The sequence below is a fragment of the Capra hircus genome, chromosome 2 (assembly GCF_001704415.2).
Source record: "Capra hircus breed San Clemente chromosome 2, ASM170441v1, whole genome shotgun sequence".
In the NCBI taxonomy this organism is placed as follows: Eukaryota; Metazoa; Chordata; class Mammalia; order Artiodactyla; family Bovidae; genus Capra; species Capra hircus.
Window position 1 is genome coordinate 99,090,775 of NC_030809.1, and position 17,023 is coordinate 99,107,797.

At 37.3% G+C, this 17,023-nt stretch overlaps 1 protein-coding gene and 1 pseudogene across 4 annotated transcripts in view; both read right to left on the bottom strand.

Moving 5' to 3' along the window:
* Window positions 1-17,023, bottom strand: part of WDSUB1 (WD repeat, sterile alpha motif and U-box domain containing 1) — a 72,954-nt gene that overhangs the window by 44,083 nt on the left and 11,848 nt on the right. For all 4 annotated transcript variants that reach the window (XM_005676096.3, XM_005676094.3, XM_018063420.1 and 1 more), the window contains exons 4-5: window positions 14,983-15,075; window positions 10,674-10,767 (exon numbers count right to left, since the gene is read on the bottom strand). In XM_005676096.3, the coding sequence (XP_005676153.1) occupies window positions 10,674-10,767; window positions 14,983-15,075 (187 nt within the window). The remainder of the gene's footprint in view (window positions 1-10,673; window positions 10,768-14,982; window positions 15,076-17,023) is intronic.
* Window positions 1,899-2,343, bottom strand: LOC102170641 (annotated as a pseudogene).

Here is a 17,023-nt window from a genome sequence, read left to right on the forward strand (position 1 = left end):
ACTGGAATATCTAAAATTCTTAGGGAAAACTTTATTACTTCTTACCATCCTTAAACAGAAAGGAAATTCTATCTTCTGAGATTACCACTAGTGCAATTAAAACTAACTCATCCCAATGATGTATATCACTTGAGAAGCTAGATCATCAGTAAATGATCCTGTAGACAACAGACAGACACACACAATAAAAATGAAACAGGTTCACTTGCTGATGAGGAATAAAAACGAATCTGAGAAGCAAAAGGCCAAGGATGAAGAACTCTTTGAGTCTACAGAATCTGAACAAGAAAAACAGAGATTAGGGGCAGAGACTGGCAGACCCTTGGAGACTAAAAGGATTTTAAACTCACCTCCTATTTGGAAGAGGTGTAATGAAATTTGATAACTGATTAGATTTGGAGAAGAGATTACTATTATGGAAAAGTAGTTTTCAGTTTTTGAGATTTGGGTTTCAGAGGCAAAGAAAATAATTATAACCACTATAAACAGACATAAAATACCTTGAAATTACTAAATATAAAACCTCAAGGTATTCCCTGAATAGAACCTGCACCAATATCAAATAAATGCTCTAAATATTTGGTGCCCCAGTTTATACATATCCTGCCTTTGCTACATAGAACTCTTTCAGTACTCACATTCCACCACAATCTGCCCTGTCATGTTGACCCCACTTTCTCCCTTATAAAGGATGCATTAGTTGCCAAGTCTTTTGCTACTCCTTTCCCACCATTTTAGGGCACTCTAAAACTTCACCTCTGCTTACAGAAGAGTACAAGAGAAACTAAAGAACAAACAAACATGAATCACTAAAAGGAATCAACAGCAGAAGAGCTGAGACAGAAGAAAGGATAAATAATCTAGAGGACATAATGGTGGAAATCACTGTCACAGAACACAGAAAACAGAATGAAAAGAAATGAAGACAGCCTAAGAGACCGCTGGGACAACACTAAAATGCACCAACATTTGAATTATAGGGGTCCCAGAAGGAGAAGAGAGAAAGAAAGGACATGAGGAATTATTTGAAGAGGTAATGGTTGAAAAATTCCTGAACATGGGAAGGGAAGCAGTCAACCAAGTCCAGGAAGGACAGAGAGCCTCAAGAAGGATAAACCCAAGGAGGAACACACCAAGATACACAGTAATAAAAGTGACAAAAATTAAAGAAAGAAAATATTAAAAGCAACAAGGGAAAAAATGACAAGATACAAGGGAGCTCCCATCAAGCTATCAGCTGATTTCGCAACAGAAACTCTACAAACCAGAAAGGAATGGCATGAAATGTTTAAAGTGAAGAGAGGGAAGAACCTACAACCAAGAATACTCTACCCGGCAAGACTCTCCTTCAGCTCTGATGGAGAAATCAAAAGCTTTCCAGACAAGCAAAAGTTAAGAGAATTCAGCACCACCAAATCAGCTTTACAACAAATGATAAAGGACTGTTTCTAGACAGGAAACACAAGAGACGGAAAAGACCTACAGAAAGTAAACCCAAAACAATTAAGAAAATGGTAACAGGATCATACATATCAATAATTATCTAAAATGTAAGTGGATTAAATGCACCAAAAAAACACAGACTGGCTGGGTGGATGAAAACATGTGCATATACGTACACTTACCACTGACCCCCTGAATTGTTTGTAATTATTTTATATAGTTAGGTTAATCATGTTCCCATTATGGCTTGCAACTGTACTTTTAACTTTTACCTGGCTATTGATTTGCAAAAACTGATAAACATCTTTTACTATTGTGATTATGTAACTATTACTTAATACCGTTGTATCATGACTGGTCAACAGAAAAATAATAGATCTCTATCTCACCAAAGCTAGGATCTAATAGAAAAACCTGTAATCACTTTTTTTTTTTTTAAACAAAAGCACAACAGGACAAATCCACACTTTTATTTATTTTCAAGAAGTTTAAATTCTCGAAGGGTACAGCATCACACGAATTCTGTGTCCAATGGCCTTAGCAGGAAGGTTGCTTCGGAATTTGGCACGAACCATGCCACTGTTTCCATGAGCTTGAATGATCTTCCCCCAGATTACTCTGGTTTTGTTAGGTTTTCCACCAGGAGTTATTGTGTTGTTCTTTGCTTTGTACACATAAGCACACCTCTTGCCTAAATAGAATTCAGTTTCATCTCGAGCATATACACCTTCAGTTTTCAGGAGAGCAGTGTGTTCCCTTTGGTTCCGTAGACCCCGTTTATAGCCCGCAAAAATTGCCTTGGACCACAGCCTTCCAGACATATTTGTCGTTTTAGAAGTCCCGTTCCCAGCAGGCCTTCACAGGGTCCAAGATGGCTGAAAGAGCTGTAATCACTTTTTAAAATCCAGATGCATACTAGAATTATCTTGAAAATTTTTTAAAAATACAAATACTCAGGTATTGCTTTTCTCCAAAGCTTCAGATGTTTCTAATGAGCAGTCATGTTTAAAAGCAACTGGACTATATGATAATCTTTTATCTAGTCTGTTTCACTTTTTCTATTTCAAATTCAGTGCTGGGCTGCAGTCCATGGGGTCACTAAGAGTCAGACATGACTGAGCGACTTCCCTTTCACTTTTCCCTTTCATGCACTGGAGAAGGAAATGGCAACCCACTCCAGTGTTCTTCCCTGGAGAATCCCAGGGACGGGGGAGCCTGGTGGGCTGCCGTCTATAGGGTCGCACAGAGTCGGACACAACTGAAGCGACTAAGCAGCAGCAGCAGCTCTCATTTCATTTAGCTGATGTTCTCAATTTCTCCATCTCTTTTATTTCATGTTCTTTCTCAAGCCTTCAGCAAGTGTAGTAGAAAAGCTTTTGTATACATATATAAATATGCATAATATAAATATTTTAGAAAACTTATGAATTTTTGCCTAACTAAAAATATTATGACATTCTGATTCCATTTGTCTGACAGTGTGAATAAAATGGTAGATTTCTAACTAAAAATAGATATGCAACAAAAATTTACTGTATAGTATAGGGAATTATAGTCAATATCTTGTAGTAACCTATGATGGAAAAAAATTTCAAAAATAAATATGTGTTTTGTATAACTGAATCACCTTGCTGTGAACCTGAAACACTGTCAACTATACTTCAATAAAATATATATATTTAAAAAAAGATTAGTATTCAAAATAGATGTCACAACATAAGAGTCCACTTTGCTATTAAAGGGCTGCAAATCTGTTTCTGAGCTTCTTCAATAGCAATTCAAATAAGGAAACACCATCTGTTATACAGTTTAAGATAGAAACACAAACCAAATGCTCGGGAGAGGGACGTCAGTTGTTTAGACTGACATCTACAGGAATTATTTCCCCCAAGGTCTTTATAGAGATGATTCCATGAAACATAATCCCCAACAACTCATCCTGAATGAACATGTTTCAAAGAGCTGTTTCATAATGTTCCTCAATATAGATCAACAGCTAAAACTTAACCCAGAAAAAGCAGAAGTCAGAAAATCAGGGGATAAACTAATGTTACGTGTTATACACATGCCCAATGCTCTGGATTACAAAAAATAATACATAAAAACAATTGGGAAAAGAGTATATCAAGGATGTATATTGTCACCCTGCTTATTTAACTTATATGCAAAGTGCATCATGCAAAATGCCGGCCTGGATGAACCACATGCTGGAATCAAGATTGCAGGGAGAAATATCAACAACCTCAGATATGCAAATGATACCACTCTAACGGCAAAAAGCAAAGAGAAACTAAACAGCCTCTTGATGAAAGTGAAAGAGTGAAAAAGTTGGCTTAAAACTCAACAGTCAAAAAACTAAGGTCATGGCATCCAGTCCCATCATTCCATAGAAAATGGATGGGGAAACAAATGCAAACAGTGACTGATTTCATTTTCTTAGGCTCCAATGTCACTGCAAATGGTGACTGCAGCCATGAAATTAAAAAATGCTTGCTCCTTGGAAGTAAAGTTATGACAAACTAAACAGTATATTAAAAAAACAGACACATCACTTTGCCAACAAAGTTCCACACAGTCAAAGCTACGGTTTTTCCAGTAGTCATGTATAGATTTAACAGTTGGACAATAAAGAAGGCTGAGCACCAAAGAATTGATGCTTTCAAACTGTGGTGATGGAGAAGACTCTTGAGAGTCCCTTGGACAGCAAGGAGATCAAACCAGTCTACCCAAAAGGAAATCAACCTTGAATATTCATTGGAAGGACTGATATCGAAGCTGAAGCTCCAACACTGTGGACACCTGATGTGAAGAGCCAACTCGCTGGATAAGTCCCTGATGCTGGGAAAAATTAAGGGCAGGAGGAGAAGGGGGCAACAGAGGATGAGATGGTTGGAAGGCATCATTGACACAATGGACATGAAATTTGAGCAAGCTCCAGGAGACAGTGAAGGACAGGGAAGCCTAGCGAGCTACATTCCCTGGGGTCACAAAGAGTCAGACATGACTTAGAGACTGAACAACAATATCATTGGAATATATATTTAATATACCTAGACTGAGCAATTATTGTGCCCCAAATATAAGTAACACATGCTTTGCCTGCATTTTCTTAGTTAAGCTTCATAACAATCTTATGAGGAAAGTATTCTGATTTTCCCCATTTTATAATTTAGAAAAATGAAGCTGAGAGAAGATATGGAACTAGACTTGTTCAAGGTTGCACTGCTAGTACATGGCAGGGCTGGGATTAAAACTTAGTACCCATGTTTCTGGATTTTACACTTCTAGACCATCTCCTATGAATGTATTAAAATTAAAACTGATCCATATTGAGTACACATCTTGACAGTTTTAGCCTAAAAACGTATAAAAAATAGATGGCATAGTTATTCAGATTTCACTACAGTTTTCATAAGACATCTCTTTCTCAAGTCATGTAATATCTGATAACCCTCATGATAAACTAACATAGGCTCTGTCCAGCTAACTAACTTGTTCAACAGTTTTGTTAACAATATTGTAGAGAGTACAGAGAAATAACTGACAATTTGAGTTTTGGAAAGGTGACCTTAAGCCTTCTCACGATAGTCATTGCTGAGTGAGAGAGGGTGGTTGTTAAGCTACTACTAATTTATGACAATAAATCTCTGTTCTCTACGTTTATAAAAGAAAAAAACATAAATAAGCATCTTGTTGAGAAGAGGGGAACATTTACTTCCCACTCTTCCAGGAATAAGATTTCTGGTTTGTATTCTCCCTTCTTTGCTTAGCAGAAAAGGAATGACATGTGACTGTAAAGTCTGGGGAAGACACTGGGCCATGTGGCTTAGCCTCTCCTGGATTTTCTTTTTTTCTGATCTGCCCTTGCAGGGAAAGTATGAAGTGGTACATTCCACTCAAGAGCAGGTAAGCAAGTTGACTGCAGTTCTACAGTCCTATTATCTAGTGTGTCTACCCAGTATTTCTCTCTTATTACTTTTCCACTCAAGAAGAAAAAAGGGTGTTCTTTTTGAACCCAACTTTTAACAATGATGGCCATTCTCAAACTGATTTCCAAAGAATTCTAACTACTAGAACAGAGAATTTTTGGAAAGAGGCAGCCTCCATTTGGATTACAAAGACAGACTCTTCCTGCTGGAATAGAAGCTAATTCATAAAATATCAATTTTATCTGGCTGGATCAAGAGAAGTAAGCAGGAAATAAAATACAAATTCTGCTAAGGGGCTAGAGGAAAATGAACAGAGGAGAGATGTGGAGGAAGATGGAGAGAAAAAGTTCCTACACATTTTACTCAATGACATGATTCCATCATAGCCCTGAGAGCTAATGAAATGTATGAAACAGATATGAGAATCTATGTACTTTCCACTAATCCGATATTGAAGAGACATTCGTAAATGTAAAAGAATGCTACTTTCCTATGTTTGGTTTTATTTCTCCTAAGGAAAATGATCTGTTAATATGCAAGGAGTTTATTATTGTTGTTTTTAAATAAATTAAAAATGTTTTAGAATCTCCTTAGCTTTATTTTCTAAATAGCAATATATGTAACCCTTATATGTTGAGCAAAAGCTCTTTGTAGGAGTCCTCAATAACTTAAGAGTGTCAAGGAATTCTAGGGCCAAAAAGCAATGAGAACTACTGTCCTGAATGATGAACTACTGCCCTAAATGATGTCTTTACTTCACCCATTTTCCAAAGCCAACAAGTTTCAACAGTTCTCCTAAACCTACTACATGAAATTACAATGATATCCTCTATCACCTCTTCGCTGGTGATGGAGCTAGTAAAGAACCTGCCTGCAATGTGGGAGACCTGAGTTCAATCCCTGGATTGGGAAGATCCCCTGGAGAAGGGAAACGCTACCCACATCAGTATTCTGGCCTGGAGAATTCCATGGACTGTACAGTCCATGGGGTTGCAGAGTCAGACACGAGTGAGAGACTTTCATTATTATCTCTACAACCTATTTTTCCAGCTTCATTTTCCCTTACTCCTCTTTATCATACATTTTAATCTACTCAAAAATTTCCTGCTTCTTGCAATGTCTTTTCTGTTCCCCAAGTCTCTAATATCTGTATATACAAATTCTAAACTGCTTTCTACATAGTCATCCCAAATCTATACCCTATACAACTTCCTTAGTACACTTTCTGTCCTACAATCCTATTCTGTTCATTTATTTTTTTCTTGTCTAGTCACTTATATTCACATGTATTTTTATCCTAATCACTTTTTCCCACTGACTCTCTCTTTATCATATGTATCCATTCTATCTTACCAATGACTTTTAGTCACAAATGGAATCTATCATTGACCAGCTAACTGGTTATCTATCCATTAATCAAGTATGATTCAAGCATCTCTCAATTCACCTAAAAATTAAATGTTTAAACTTCACTAATTTACATTTCTAACCCATTTGCCTGCTTATATATTTATCCAAATAAACTAAAAATAAAAACATCCAGAAGAATATTTGAATGTGGCCTAGAACAGCACCACATTCTAAAAGCAGTTAATAATGTAAAACTCCACTTATCCAGAATGACTTGGCAAAGGTACATTATTCTAGTTGATATAATGGGTTAATTAAAATTCACATATATCGGGTTTCGCCGGTGGTCCAGTGGTTAAGAATCCACCTTGCAAAGCAGGGGATACTGGTTTGATCCCTAGAGCGGAAAGATCCCACATGTGGTGGAGCAACTAAGCCTGTGTGCTGCAACTACTGAAGCCCTCACTTCCTAGGGCCTGTGATTTGAAACAAGAGAAGCCACTGCTATGAGAAGCCCGGAGCACCGTAACCAGACAGTAGCCCCCACTTGCCAAAATTAGACAAAGCCTACACACAGCAATGAAGCACAGCCAAAAACTAAAAACAACTCTTTTAAAACTTCATATATGTACACAAGTTAATAAGAAATAGGAATGCCAGAAAATGAACTTAACACAGAAGCATTATTGAGCATCACTTGACACTTCTGTAATTCAGAAGGTAAGGGCACATTAAAATCTTGCAGTGTTATCACTATGAACATCAAAAATCAGAATAGAGAAGTAAAACAACTTCAAGGGCACAAACACTGTCTTATACTTTCTTTTATATGCTCTATTGCAACTGGCAGAGAACTGGGCATATAAGAAAGCCATAAACACGTGAATTCCATACATAACCAATTTGTTATTAACTTCTTAAGAGAGAATGCATAATGTATCTTCCAAAACAGTAAGAGGAAATTCAACTTGGCAGTAATTTCAATCCTAAAGGAGAATTTTTAAAAATACTTTTTGATGATGAACTATCAATATTTTCATGAGGTTTTCCACATGTAAAATAATGGCAATGTATCTAATTAGGTGGCTGATTATTTGTGAACGATTGGAACATATGGAGGAAAGAACTATCAGGCTTGGTCCAGAACACTTCAGGTACAGGTTAGAAGCTTAAATATCTTGGCTGGAGCCAGAACTGCTGCGAAGAGACATGAATGAGGGTTTGAATGCTATGGCCTGTGTGATCAAACTGGAAAGATCGGAATAATGCTACTGTGTACTAAACCAACAGCATCACAAATTAAAGCTTTGAAAAATTAAAGCCAAGACAGAATTTTCAACAGAAACCTAGAAATCATAACTGACATGGCATACCTGAAAAATAACCAAATAAAAATTCTAGAATCAAAAAATAACCAAAAATCAACAGTTCTCCAATGGACCACTTTAATAGCACATTAGATAAAACTAAGGAGTGAATCACTAAAGATGAAACCATTCAGAACAAAGCTCAAGAAAAAGAATAAAAAAATACAGAGGAGAGAACAAGAGACAACTTTACAGTGAGAAGGTAGTTTGTGCATTTAGAGTCCCAGAATTATAAAGAAAAGGGCAGAGGCAATATTGGAAGAGATAATGAATAAGAATTCCTCCCTAAAGTGATTAAATAGTCTACAAGTTTAAGAAGTTCATTAAATTCGAAGCAAACTAAGTAAAAAGAAACCCAAATCTAGATACAAAGTAAATGTGCAGAAAACTACAAGATAAAATGTGTGAGCAGCCAGTGAAAAAAATATGAATTACCTCCAAAAAGCTAGTTAGAATAAAACTGACTTCTCTATAGCAATACAAAAAAACAGTATGTCCTAAGTTGTATTTATCCCAACAAAGCAAGACTGATTTAACATGTATAAACCAGATTTATAAAAATCAGCATAATTTATGACACTAACAGGATAAAGAAGAAAAATCATGATTTCAAATGATGCATGAAAAATCATTTGCTGAACTGTATGGAAGGAATGATGCTAAAGCTGAAACTCTAGTACTTTGGCCACCTCACGCGAAGAGTTGACTCATTGGAAAAGGTTCTGATGCTGGGACGGATTGGGGGCAGGAGGAAAAGGGGACGACAGAGGATGAGATGGCTAGATGGCATCACCGACTTGATGGACGTGGGTTTGGGTGAACTCCAGGAGTTGGTGATAGACAGGGAGGCCTGGCGTGCTGCAATTCATGGGGTCGCAAAGAGTCAGACACGACTGAGCGACTGAACTGAACTGAATACCTATTAATGAAAAAAAAACTTACAAACTGAAAGAAACAGAAGAGCTAATAAAGCTTATCTCCTAAAACCTACAGTGATCACACTTAATGAAAGCTTTCTCTCTGCAAAATAGGTCAGACAAGGTTTGCTATATCACTGTTTTCATTATCCTGGCAGTGTTAGCCAGCTCAGCAAAGTGAAGTGAAGTCAAAGTTGTTCAGTTGTGTCCAATTCTTTGCAATCCAATGGACTATACAGTCCATGGAATTCTCTAGGCCAGAAAACTGGAGTGGGTAGCCTTTCCCTTCTCTAGGGGATCTTCCCAACCCAAGGATCAAACCCAGGTCTCCCACATTACAAGTGGATTCTTTACCAGCTGAGCCACAAGGGAAAGCAAGAATCAAAAAGGAAGAGACAAAACATCATTAACACAGGATATGATTTTAGATATAAAAAATTCAAAATCAGAATCTTCACAGAAAACTCAACTGTCTTTCCATATATATTTCCCTATATTAGCCACATCTTTTACAATATCAACAAAAAAGAGCCTGGAATAAATCTAACAAAAGATGAGGAAGATCTCTATCAGTTCAGTTGCTCAGTCGTGTCCAACTATTTGCAAGCCCATGAATCGCACCACACCAGACCTCCCTGTCCATCACCAACTCCCGGAGTTCACCCAAACTCATGTGCATCGAGTCAGTAATGCCATCCAGCCATCCCATCCTCTGTCATCCCCTTCTCCTCCTGCCCTCAATCCCTCCCAGCATCAGGGTCTCTATAGAGGGTGACAAATAAATTATCTTCTACTGAGAGATATTATTGAGAGAAGTCAAAAGACAAGTGAAAAAATATGCCGCATTCATGGGTTGGAGACTCAATACCATAAAAGACATCAATTCTCCCCAAATTTATCAGACTCAATACAATCCCAGTCAAACTCCAAACAGGTTTTTTTTGTGTAGTGGGAGGAACTGGAGAGACAGTATGACAAGCTAACTCTAAAACTCACATGAAAATGTCAAATGTCAGAAAAAGTCAAGTTATAAAGCCTCAGAAATACAGAATGATATTAGAGCAAGGATCAACAGAGCAGAATAATAGGTTGTGAAAAAGACCCACCCATATATGATCACTGATTTCTGCCAAGGTGGCATTAAAATGGTGAAGAAAAGATTATCTTTTCACTCTGTACTGGGACAACTGGATACCCATATGGAAAGAAATGAAATTGGATTCCTATCACATACCATTGGAGAAGGAACTGCTAACCCACTCCTGTATTCTTACCTGGAGAATCCCATGGACAGAGGAGCCTGGCAGGCTGCTGTCCAGAGGATCACAAAGAGTCAGACATGACTGAAGCAACTGAGCACAACCACTTCACATACCATACACATCAGAGTCACTCAACCACTTGGAAAACAAACGTGATAGTGAGTAAAGGAAGCCAGACACAAAATAATTCATATTGTGTGATTGGTTTTAGATCAATTTAAAAGGAAAAGGCAATGCTGCACATGACCTAAGGCACTGTCATCAGAAAGCAGACTTGGAAGAAGAGGAATTCGAGGGAAACCAGCAACGTTCTATTTCTTGACCTGAGTAAGCAGCTTTTACTTACTTTTCTATAAGTCTATTGTATTTCATACCTAAATGGTTTAAGGGAATTAAACAGCTTACCCTGAAACTAGCATCTGCCCATCATGAGAAAAAGCACAAGCCAGAACAGGAGCACAGTGTCCAGTCAGTGTACTTTTATATTTTAATTCAAAACCTGCAAACAACAAGGTGAGAAAAATTAGCAAGCTGATTGTGCTTAGAACTTATTTTTAAGTAAAAACTATCTTATTTGTTCAATAAAATCTTGGAATGCTTAAAGGATACAAAGATGGGAAAAAAAATTCTTATGCAACTCAAGTATTGGAATGCACTGTGATTAAGTGGTTTCAAAAGTTCAGTAAAGGGTAATGAAAATGGTGGGGTCAAACACTAGACAAAAGGGGATTAAAATCAAATTATTTTTAAATTTAAAAATTCTAAACTCTATAAAATATATAAAATTTTAAACGAATCAAAATTTTAAACTATACTTCAATCTTGGTATCTTAAACACACACACCCCACACACCAACTGCCCAAATGCCTAAAAAAAATCAAATGCCTGTAGTTTTAAATATCTGGATTAAGATATCTTTTCACTTCATAAATTAAAAATAGTAATTTGTATATCTTAAAACTCCAATATATCCTACAAAGTCCCAACTAAGTATGGTAGCAGTAAAAATGCTTTTTATGCTTTCTATAATTACTGAAAAGGAATATCACAACTCTTTCAAAGATAAGCCAAGGGAATTCAATGTATTTTAGTGATGATATTAAAAAATAATCACTAAGAAGCTGATTTGGGGATACAAAGAATTAAGTGAAATCTGTAATTTTCTCAGACCTAATAAGAACTTTGAAGTGTTAATGGCTCTTGGATAGACAGCATTTAACTAAACAAAAATGTCATGGTACAGGTAAAAGCTTCAATAAAAAATATGTTTATCTCACTTTATTATTAAATATATATTTTATTTCTATTCAAAACAGAGTATGTTTTTACACAGGAGAACAGATGTAGGCATTCAAGGAACTGATCAATAATTAGGCACATACAGATTAGTGAATAGACACAATCAAAAAAAATTAACAAATTGCAAAACAACTGAAGATTTAATAAACTTGCAGTAAGATCCTACGAATTGGTCACATTGTCAACTATAAGACCCATTTGTCTTATCTACTCCTCCCTACAAACAAGCAATTAAAATTAGGTGCAAATAATGCTAAATGTTTTATTAAAAGGCTCTAACTGCACATTTATAAACTGTTTTTCATAGAGTCAGTGTAAAAACATTTTCCAGACCACAAAGGAAAAGCTTTATTTCTGAACAGTTACTAAAGATATGTTGTACTGAGAACATCCACATACATGACTATATTTATGGTTCTTTACAGAGAATTTTTACTTTGATATTAAGAGAGGTAGGATAAACCAGAGAAATAACAGAACTCTTCTTAGCAGCTGACACTGAAAACATTAAAAGAATTACTGCCTGTACTCTAATAGGCAATAAAGTAACTAATTTCCACAAAAAGAAATGTATTTCCTGGTAACAGACCCTTCTCGATACACGAGCAAAATGACAAAGATTCTCTCGACCAAACTACCCAGGCTCTTCTGAGCGGACTTCTGGATCAGGCCCTGACCTGGGTCAACAAAGACTTAAATTAACATGGTCTCTAACAGTTTAAGGTTGCATTCCCAGTATGATCCTAGCCCCCTTAAAGTTGGGGACTAGGAAAATTCAAGGCTGCCTAAAGAATTTACTGTTTATTCCAGCCAATCCCTGAAGATAAAGCTTCTGTCTCCCTGCTTCTGTGAGAGAGGAGGAGCCTAACTTTCCTAAGCGCCAATTAGCAACTCCAGACGAGTTTCACATGGACCAATTCCCAGATTCCTGTTTTTTATAATTTTGTCATTTGCCAGATGCTACACAGGTCCCATTTATCTGCTCTTTATTCCCTCTTTAAAATACAGTCACCTCTGTATAAACTGAAGTTGAGTTCAGGTCATGCTGGACTTTTTTCCCTACTGCAATAGTACATTACCGATTAAAATCTGTCCCACCACTAATGTTCAACTTGATCTCTCCACAGTGACTTTATAACAATGAAACACAATGCATGATTTAGTTGCCATTTCAGTTCAGTCGCTCAGTCGTGTCTGACTCTTTGAGACCCCATGAATCGCAGCATGCCAGGCCTCCCTGTCCATCACCATTTCCCGGAGTTCACTCAGACTCACGTCCATTGAATCAGTAATGCCATCCAGCCATCTCATCCTCTGTCGTCCCCTTCTCCTCCTGCCCCCAATCCCTCCCACCATCAGAGTCTTTTCCAATGAGTCAACTCTTCACATGAGGTGGCCAAAGTACCGGAGTTTCAGCTTTAGCATCATTCCTTCCAAAGAAATCCCAGGGTTGATCTCCTTCAGAATGGACTGGTTGGATCTCCTTGCAGTCCAAGGGACTCTCAAGAGTCTTCTCCAACACCACAGTTCAAAAGCATCAATTCTTCAGTACTCAGCCTTCTTCACAGTCCAACTCTCACATCCATACATGACCACTGGAAAAACCATAGACTTGACTAGAAGGACCTCTGTTGGCAAAGTAATGTCTCTGCTTTTGAATATGCTATCTAGGTTGGTCATAACTTTCCTTCCAAGGAGTAAGCGTCTTTTAATTTCATGGCTGCAGTCACCATCTGCAGTGATTTTGGAGCCCAAAAAAGTAAAGTTTGATACTGTTTCCACTGTTTCCCCATCTATTTCCCATGAAGTGATATGCAGATGTGCAGATGACACCACCCTTATGGCAAAAAGTGAAGAGGAACTAAAAAGCCTCTTGATGAAAGTTAAAGTGGAGAGTGAAAGAGTTGGCTAAAGCTCAACATTCAGAAAACTAAGATCATGGCATCTGGTCCCATCACTTCATGGGAAATAGGGGGGGAAACAGTGGAAACAGCTTTCTCTAGAAAACCCCAAAAGACTTACAATTATTTACAGAAAACCCCAAAAGACTTAGGACTTATTAACAGTCAAGGAAAAGGAAAGTCAGAATGATACAGACATGAAAACATAAAAAATTTACTGAAGGTCTGTTTATGAAACATTAACTATCTGCCATCCCTCTCTGACCACTCCACCCAGAGAATGCTGCATGAAAGCCAGATGCTTCTCCCCAGGAAGAAGTAAAACAATGACTGGGGAGCTTCCTGGTACCTCCTGGGCAACAAACACCCAAATCCTCCAATCCCCCAACCCTTTCCCGATAAGGGCCAACATTCCACCTCTTTATCCGAAAGGGAAACCAGCAACCACAAAACATCACCCTGTGCACAGAGGCTCTAAAGTTCTTACTGTTTAATTCTTGAAAGTAAATGGGATACTAAGGATCATCAAGCAGTTAAAGAAGGTAACCACATGAAAGAGATCAGGATAAACAAAAAAGGGCCCAAGAGCAAAGTTGATCAGGAAACAAAAGAGAAATTAAAACCAAAACAAAAAGCCTCTAATTGGTATCCTGAGAATTTGGAGAGGATCCTGCATTCATAAAGTAAATGGAGGACACTAAGAAAAGGAAACAAAAAAGATAAGTTTTTTGAAACGGAAAGTATTATTGATGGGATTAAAATTTTCAAAAAAGGTTAAAAGACAGAGCTAAGGAATTTTCTCCTATGATAGGAAAAAGACAGAGATAAATGTGGGGGCCGGGGGGGGGAAGACATAGGAAATCAAGTCAGGAGCCTACCACTCAACTAACGGGAATATAAAAAGAGAAGTGGAGTAGAAATTAAAGAATCAGCATAAGTGAATACCAAATTAGCATAAAGAAATAGCAAAAATGAAAGACAGAAGCTTTCTGATGGTAGAATCACCTGAAATAAAATTACAGTGCAATTCATGTTGATGTTTGACAGAAAACAACAAAAGTCTGTAAAGTAATTATCCTTCAAGTAAAAAAAGAAAAAAAAGGTACAGTGCATAGTGGAAACACCCAGACAAGTTCCAAAAACTAACTACACTGAGTAAATTTAAAATGTAGTATAAAAAATATTTATGGACATGGAAAACCATAAAAAAAAAAAAGAACTGAAAACAGAACAAGTACAAAGTGGAATTTCTTCTGGTTAAGCAGGAATGTGTGTAGTGGTAATGACAATTATCGGTAATAATTGATAGTAATAGTGATAATGGCACATTATCGGTAGTGTGCCTACAATTTCTAAATCGTGTGTATGTATTACTTTAATTAAAAGTTCTTAAAATATATTTTTATGATCCCATTTCAATATCTAGGGTACCTTAAGTTAAAAAATTAATTAAAACAGAAACTTTACCTGCATCACAAAATTCAGTTTAGAGAACTACTAGGTGAATACTTACCTAAGATATGGATAAAAGAAATAACCCAAATTTTGATCTGGCAATCTTGACCACACGATGCCAACTGAAAGAACTGAAGACCTTCTTCTCCACCTAAAAATGTAAATTTATTTTAACAAATGTACAAGAATTGATAAAACATTTAAACCAAAACTTTTTCAACTTTACACTGAGATTTGTTAATATATTCATTTAACCATATTCACAAGCAATATTAAATGTATTAATTATACCATAAACTGAAATGTCAAAGAATTTCTTTAAACAAGATTCTTCAAAAGATTATGACTGTAGCTCCTGAAGTTGACAACAAAACACCTTTTTATTTACCTTCCACTAAAGATATAACAAAGCTAGTGGAGGTGATGGAATTCCAGTTAAGCTATTTCAAATCCTAAAAAATGATGCTGTGAAAGTGCTGCACTCTATATTGTCAGCAAATTTGGAAAACTCAGCAGTGGCCACAGGACTGGAAAAGGTCAGTTTTCCTTCCAATCCCAAAGAAAGGCAATGCCAAAGAATGCTCAAACTACCGCACAAATTGCACTCATCTCACACGCTAGGAAAGTAATGCTCAAAATTCTCCAAGCCAGGCTTCAGCAATACGTGAACCATGAAATTCCACATATTCAAGTTGGTTTTAGAAAAGGCAGAGGAACCAGAGATCAAATTGCCAACATCCACTGGATCATCGAAAAAGCAAGAGAGTTCCAGAAAAACACCTATTTCTGCTTTATTGACTATGCCAAAGCCTTTGACTGTGTGAAACACAATAAATGGTGGAAAATTCTTCAAGAGATGGGAATACCACACCACCTGACCTGCCTCTTGAGAAATCTGTATGCAGGTCAGGAAGCAACACTTAGAAATGGACATGGAACAACAGACTGGTTCCAAATTGGGAAAGAAGTATGTCAAGGCTGTATATTGTCACCCTGCTTATTTAACTTATATGCAGAGTACATCATGAGAAACGCTGGACTGGATGAAGCACAAGCTGAAATCAAGACTACTGGGAGAAATATCAGTAACTTCAGATATGCAGATGACACCACCCTTATGGCAGAAAGTGAAGAGGAACTAAAAAGCCTCTTGATGAAAGTGAAAGAGGAGAGTGAAAAAGTTGGCTTAAAGCTCAACATTCAGAAAACGAAGATCATGGCATCCGGTCCCATCATTTCATGGGAAATAGATGGGGAAACAGCAGAAGCAGAATCAGACTTCATTTTTGGGGGCTCCAAAATCACTGCCGATGGTGACTGCAGCCATGAAATCAAAAAATGCTTACTCCTTGGAAGGAAAATAATGACCAACCTAGATAGCATATTAAAAAGCAGAGACATTACTTTGCCAAGAAAGGTCCATAAAGTCAAGGCTACAGTTTTTCCAGTAGTCATGGATGTGAGAGCTGGACTATAAAGAAAGCTGAGTACTGAAGAATTGATGCTTTTGAACTGTGGTGTTGGAGAAGGCTCTTGTGAGTCCCTTGGACTGCAAGGAGATCTAACCAGTCCATTCTAAAGGGGATCAATCCTCAGTGTTCACTGGAAGGACTGATGTTGAAGCTGAAACTCCAATACTTGGGCCAAGGGATGCGAAGAGCTGACTCATTTGAAAAGACCCTGATGCTGGGAAAGGCTGAGCGCAGGAGAAGGGGACGACAGAAGATGAGATGGTTGGATGGCATCACTGACTCAATGGACATGAATTTGGGTAAATTCTTGGAGTTGGTGATGGACAGGGAGGCCTGGCGTGCTGCAGTTCATGGAGTCGCAAAGCGTCAGACACAACTGAACATTTGAACTGAAAAGTATAACTCAATGCTGAAAAGGCCAATATTGAGCCACTAAGGCTAGTGCACCCTCCAACTCAACTTTAAATACTGAGGTTAGCATTGATGTGAAAAATTTAAGATGTTAGTTATGGTATGTGTTAAATGCTTAATTACTCCCAAGTTAACTTTTTCTAGGATATATTCACTTGTTTAAAGCTTAGTCTATAATTTATATAGAATATTGAGAGACTGTTTTCCCATCAAGAC